The sequence below is a fragment of the Myotis davidii genome, unplaced genomic scaffold (assembly GCF_000327345.1).
Source record: "Myotis davidii unplaced genomic scaffold, ASM32734v1 scaffold393, whole genome shotgun sequence".
In the NCBI taxonomy this organism is placed as follows: domain Eukaryota; kingdom Metazoa; phylum Chordata; class Mammalia; order Chiroptera; family Vespertilionidae; genus Myotis; species Myotis davidii.
This window is the reverse complement of record NW_006285913.1, coordinates 693,650-700,514: the sequence shown is the minus strand read 5'-3', so window position 1 is coordinate 700,514 and position 6,865 is coordinate 693,650. Positions and strand designations below refer to the sequence as shown.

At 40.2% G+C, this 6,865-nt stretch overlaps 1 protein-coding gene across 11 annotated transcripts in view; it reads left to right on the top strand.

Moving 5' to 3' along the window:
- CSPP1 (centrosome and spindle pole associated protein 1) overlaps window positions 1–6,865 on the top strand; it is a 66,614-nt gene that overhangs the window by 56,020 nt on the left and 3,729 nt on the right. For all 11 annotated transcript variants that reach the window (XM_015559550.1, XM_015559548.1, XM_015559540.1 and 8 more), the window contains 3 exons: window positions 926–1,066; window positions 2,973–3,019; window positions 4,223–4,286. In XM_015559550.1, coding sequence (XP_015415036.1) covers window positions 926–1,066; window positions 2,973–3,019; window positions 4,223–4,286 — 252 coding nt within the window. The remainder of the gene's footprint in view (window positions 1–925; window positions 1,067–2,972; window positions 3,020–4,222; window positions 4,287–6,865) is intronic.

Sequence of the window (6,865 nt, the reverse complement as noted above, 5' to 3'; positions counted from 1 at the left end):
CTCGCTGGGCTTGTGTGACTTTTTTCTTCCCCATATCACTGAAGTTTTCTGATATTATTTCTTCGAATAGGTTTTCTAATCCTTGTTCATCTTTCTGTTGTTCTGTTACTCCTATTATTCGTATGTTGTTTCATTTCATATTGTCCCAAAGCTCCCTTAGGCTCTCCTCCTGTCTTTGAATTTTTTTCTCCAGTTGCAGTTCAGTTTGGGTGTGTTTTGTTTCCCTGTCTTCTAATTCGCTAATTTCAGTCCTCCGCTTCTCCTAGTCTACTGTTAAAACTTTCAACGGTGTTTTTTATTGCAGCTATATCACTATTCATTTCTTCTTGGTTCTTACATAATTTATTGATTTTTTCATCTGTTCTTCTTGATTCTTGCATAAGTTGTTGATTTTTTTCCTCCATCTGGTTTATGCACTCTAGGACCCTTAATCTGAATTCTTTTTCTGTCATGTTGCATGCCTCTGTATCACTTAGCTGCTTTTCTGGCGAGTCCTCCTTTTCTTTCCTTTGGGGGTTTCTCTACACATGTTTGATCTTACCGCCATATCTAAATGTTGAGTCATTCAGTGGCTGCTCCTTGGGTGGCAGTGGCTCCTTGGGCAGTTGTGGTAGCAGCTGCTCCTCAGTTGGCAGCAGCTCCTCTGGTGGGTGCTGTTCACAACTGTGGTGGCTCCTCTGGCTAGTGGGGGGAGGCTTCACACACAGCTGCTATTCCTCGGAGGGTGTGGTGATCATGAGGCTGCTGTTCCTTGGATGGGGGCCTGTATATACTAATTTTGTGTTCTTTAGCTTTATGATGATTTTAATGTCCTTTGACTTTAATGATGTCCCACTATTTATATTGTTCCTTCATTTTGAAATTAAGGCTACTATGTCAAAGTAAAGATTTTTAACATAGTTTTGTAACTTACTTTTTGGACCAGATTCAGAAACACGAGTGGATCTGAAACTTATGTACCCAGATCCTCCAAGAGATCAGTACACCTTAGAGATTCAGCAGCAAGCCCTGCTGAGAGCACAGCAGAAGAGACTTAACAGAATAAAAATGCAGGAAGGTGCTGAAGGTAAGAGATAATCATTGCTGCTTCCAATAGGACCAGCGGGTTTTATTAATGGCTTCCTTTCTCCATCTTTTGTGTTGATTTTGTCCAAGGCAGGCTCCTCCTACTGGCAAATCCACGATAACAGACCCTTCAGCCTTTAGACCCAGAAAAGCATCTGTTTGGCTTGGTTGGGGTCAGGTGTTCATCCATCCATGCATGAGCAGGGCCTAGCCACGCACTAGAACCAGGAGGACTGAGTGCCTGGATGAGGCCCCGTGACACCAGAGACTAGGATCCAAGGGGAGGAATGCTGGGCAAACACATCAGTGCCTTCCCTATGCGGCATTTCTCTACTGTGTGTGTCTGTTTTAACCGTTTGACTGCTAAGGAGCGCTATCGCGCTCTTCTTATTTAAAACAAATTTATGTAAACAATTAGTATTTTTTAATTTTTGTTGTTGCAAAGCAATACAAGTGAGTTTATTGTATAAAAAGTGTTTTACATTTTTTCCCATACACGCGCAATTAGTGCCGTAGTTTTGGCATATGTCCGAAAAAATACGTCAGCAGCCAAATGGTTAAGGTTTGATATGGTATTAAGTTGGTCAAGCATTGGCTTATACTGTTGGAGAAATAGATGCTAAAAAGTGTAAGGATGATGACTGCTGCAAAGGAGAAATCTGGGGTCCCTTGGAGTATAACGGGTGGTTGTGGTCAGTCACTTGGAGGCAGAGTGGAGCTAGTTGCTCCAAAGCATCGATGGTTCCTGTTGACGGGATGGATGACTGTATGACCCCATGCACATATTTCACCAGCCTTCAGGCCTTTGAGGGTGGCCATGGAAAATGAGTTATAAAAGTGCAGCATCCAAGAACAGGAGGAGATGGTCCTATCAGTTGTATTTAGGAAAACTTCAGAACCTACCGTGGCAAGCTGGTGTGGCCTGCACATCTGAGGAACCTGTCTTGACCATGTGAGATAGACTCACAGGAGTACGAGGTACCACCCTTTAGGCCCATGTCACCGGTCAGGACTTGGGTAACAGTTGATCTAGGGGTAGTTTCTCCTCCATCTGATACAGAATTTTAAAGTGGTTTCAATTTCAGGCTCTTATGCTACCATCTGTTGATAGCAGAATAACCCAAATTCTATGATAAATAGTGGGCCAGTTCTCGGGAGAGAAGAGAGAAGCAAGTACATATTTCAAGTTTTATATCCATTTTAGTGGAATTTTTCTTTAGGAGACTCAAAAGTAGTCCCCAGGTAGATACAGGTGCATTTTGGTACTGGAGGTCTCCACCCCCAGCTTCTGACAAATACTATTGAGAGACACATAGGATTGCTGGTTAAATTGGAGAGGGGCTTTTAGGATACTGATCCAAAATCTTCCCCCTGAAACCAGGTTAGCTTCCTTCAATTACATGTGAGGAAGTCCACTCAACAAATTTCTACACAGATTGTAGAATTATGGGAAGATGGTGAAGAATCCTGCATTGTTTTCTTTTCCTGTAGTTATCAGCTTTACGTGCACAATGATTTTACTTTTCATATTTATTGATAAGTAATATCTTTTTTTTTAAAAAAAATATTGATTTCACAGAGGAAGAGAGAGAGAGAAACATCCCTGATGAGAGAGAATCATGCATCGGCCGCCTCCTGCACGCCCCCTACTGGGTATCGAGCACACAACCCGGGCATGTGCCCCTGACTAGAATCGAACCCGGGACCTTTCAGTCTGCAGGCGGATGCTCTATCCACTGAGCCAAACCAGACAGGGCAGTAAGTAATATCTTAAAAGCAGTCTGTAATGTGATGGTTGACAAGTAATTTCCAGTACAGAGATAGTCACAAAAGATATTCTAAAATTTATTTTACTTTTGAAATGCTTTCTAACCTTTTAATTTGGTTTTCTTCCCCATTGGCTACAGTGGACTTGGATGCCGTCCCAAGCGTTCAAGTACAAAATCACAGAATGGTAAGAAACCAGTTCTAATTTTTCAAGCTGTTTTTTGGGGGATAAAATATATTTTTAGTAATATGATGAGTATTCCAATTTTGAATTTTCAGGAAAATTGAATTAAGGATTTTAAATCTTGTCTCATCAGTGCATTGGGTAGCTAGAGATTTATTAGTAGAGAAAGTATATTGTAATAGCTAAGAGAGCTCCTTTTCCCAATGCTGTGTGGCCTGAAACGTATCGATACCGATTCCTGGATACTATGCAGGTCTGGTGGTTTCTCTATAAGAGGTAACCACATTTATCAGTGAAAAGATACTGAAATTTAACATTTAGAATTTTGGTTAAAATGACAATGCCATATTTTGTTGAGTAGAAACACAGTATAAGCCGAAGTTCAATCTTGGCTTTTTATAAAAAAGCTCAAATTTTCAGATCCTCATTTTCCTAGAAACTGGATTATATGAAAAATACAGGATGAATCTGGAGAAGATAGGGCTTAGTAGCCTGTCACACTCTGTTCATTATGGGAGGGCTGCGATGCAAGAGAGGGGTTGAATAATATGTGTGCATGCTAAGAACAGCTGGGGCAGAACATCTGTTAAATATTGGATGCTGTTATTATCAATTATTATCCAACTAGAAAGCAGTCAGAGTCAATGGGTGTTAAAAAGGAGATTTGAATTCAGTGGAATGTTTCTCCTTATAAGAGTGACAGCTCTTCATGGGAGTGAACCAGCACATCCTAGAAATCTGGAGAGGAGGTGAAGTCACCTCTCACATTGAGAGCTCATTACAAGCTGAACCCTTGCATTACTTTTTTTACCCTATTCTCTGTCCCTCTGGAAACCGCGGTCATACAGTGCTGTCATTATCGAGGGCTATGATAGACCTACTCTAGAGCAGAAATTCTTACTCATTTTTGCATCTCCACTTTCTAGCATGGAGGAAACTGTGTGCTATACAGAATCTCAGCAATGGTTTAAAGATGGATAATGTTTAATTGGGGTCATTGCCTTATACTCTGTTTTCATCAGCAGTAATATAACCCTTAATAAAAGCCCCCCTCTCCCCTCAGTATTTTCTGAGCATTGGAATGTAGTGTAGGAGGGAAAGCAGCTAGTCCTACCTTTCCCGATCCTATTTTGCGGACACTTATGCCTCTTAGTACAAAATGTTTTTTTTCACATGGGACTAATTAATATATGATGTTTCTTTTAGCCCAGAGATAACCCTGATGATTTCTTAAAAAATTCATTATTGGAATCCGATAGTGCTTTTATTGGTGAGTATATTTATTTTATCAAACTATGTTAAAATATTAAACCTTTATATTTCCTTTAAATATTTTCAAAAATATTTACAAAATTAATATTTCATTCTTAGTAAGTAATCATCAGACGTGATTTACAATGCTTTCCAAATCAGAACAATCAAAATTAACTTTAGAAGTCCTAGGAAGGATTCCAGTCAAAATGGTGAAGTAGGTAAAGGCCATGCTGGCCTCCTCCCACATTTTGAATTTGCTCGCTTTAGGATGAGGGCAGAAGGGATAGGGGTTAAGGCAACCCCATCCCGGGAAAGGAAGTGTGGGCAAGCACATTGTTCCTTTGTTGAATGTTCCTCCAGCCTAGCGGGCAGGCACCAATCTAAGCTCTCCATTAACCTGGGAGTACTGTTCCCTTAAGGTACACAAAACCCCAGGAGTGCAGCAGCTCAGTGGCCCCCAAATTGGCATAAGTTGCAGCCAGCTTGTAATGTAGCTTAAACTAAGCAGCTACAGGACTGACACTGTGGTAGCTGGCCTCAACTCATATCTTGGTACCCACCCAAGGGTCCCCAGCCTAGTGCCAGCCAGCCTTCATTCACAGCATAGCCTCTCCCAAGCACCTCCAATCCCAGCACAAGTAGCAACTAACAGCAGATCATTTGGTAGCTCCCACCATAGGCCCCAAGCCAGGCACAAATAGTGGCTGAACATGGCTTCCTGCAGAGCCCCTTCCTAAGACTCCAGACCATGCGAAAGCACCATCCAACCAGCTCCACAATGATACTCCTGAAGGGCAGACTTATCTGGCACCAGAGCTCCCATAAAGAGACTTCTGCATGAGCTCAGACCCTGCACACGGTAGAGCATGTAAAAGAAATCAAAATTGTATGCTGTAGCACTCTTTACTGAATGCAAAAGGGAGACCTCTGATTATCAACTTACTAAATGCTACTTATAAAACTTTTCATCCAAAAATAACATAATACACATTCTTCTCAAGTGCACATGCAATATTCTCAAGGATAGGACCAGATGTTGAGACACACGAGCCTCAATAAATTTAAGACTGAAATCATACCAAGCATCTCCTTCAAGCACGATGGCATGAAACTAGAAAATCAACCATAAATAAATTGCAGGGCACAAAAAATCAGTATACAGAAGTCTGTTTCTCTATAGGCAATGAATTATGAGAAAAAGAAATGAAAACTCCATTTACAATCGCAACAAAAATAAAATACCTAGAAATAAATGAACCAAAGAAGGCGAAAGACCTGTATGCTGAAAAGAGCCAATACAACGCTGAAGAACAGAAGTGGAGGGCTAAACACTACCGGCCTTCAGGACTTCCTATAAAGATACAGTGGTCAAGACAGTGTGGTACTGGCAAAAGAATAATAGACAAATAGATCAGTGGAACAGACCCACACAAGTATAGTCCACTGATCTTTGACAAAAGAGCAAAGGCAGTATAACTGAGGAAAGACAGTCTTTTCAACAATTGGTGCCTAGAACCAGACAGTACATGCAAAGAAAGAATCTAAATGCAGACTTTACACCCTTCACAAAAATAAACTAAAATGGACCTTACAAGAACTCCAAGAAGATAACAGGAGAAAACTAACAAGAACTTGGGTATAACAATGACTTTTTAGATACAACAGTAGTACAGTTCATGAAAGAGATAACTAGGCTTCATTAAAAATTCATGTTCTGTGAAAGTGTCAAGAGAATGAGAAGACCACCCACAGACTGGGAAGCAATATTTGGAAAAGATACCTTTGAAATAAGAGTGCTATCCAAAATACGTATTCACTCTTAAAGCTCATCAATAAGGATAATGATAACCCAATTAAAAGATGGGCAAGAGATCCAAACAGACACTTCATTAAATAAGCATATAAATAGATGGGCTACATCATGTCGTCAAGGAAATGCAAATTAACACAACAGTGAGGTACCACTACCTACCTATTAGAATGGACAACACCAAATGCTGGCAAGGATGTGGAGGAACAGGAATTCTCACTCGTTGATGGTGGGAATGCACAATGGTACAGACACTTTGCAAGACTGTGGTGGTTTTGTACAAAACTAAATGTACTCTTACCATCTAGCAGTCACATTCCTTGGGATAAATACCTGACCACTGTGCTGTACACTTGAAATTAATATAATATTGAATGCCAACTGTAATTGGAAAAAAAGAAAAAAGACTGACAATGCCAAATGTTGGTGAAGATGTGGGAAACTACGACTTTATTATAATGTAAAATGGGTGGAACAACTTTTGAAAATGGTTTGGCAGTTCCTCGAAAAAGGCGAAATGTAAAGTTACCCAGTAGTTTCACTCCTGGGAAAATACTCCAGAGAAATGAAAACATGACCACAAAAAAGACATGTACATGAATGATCATAATAGCCTTATTAATAATTGCCAACTAGATCCAATTCAAATGTCCATCAGCTGGTGAATACATTGATAAAATGTGACATATCCATGTGGTAAGAGTACTTACAATTCAACAATGAAAAAAGAATCAGCTACTGATATATTACAACATAGATGAACCTCAAACACATGCCAAGTGGAA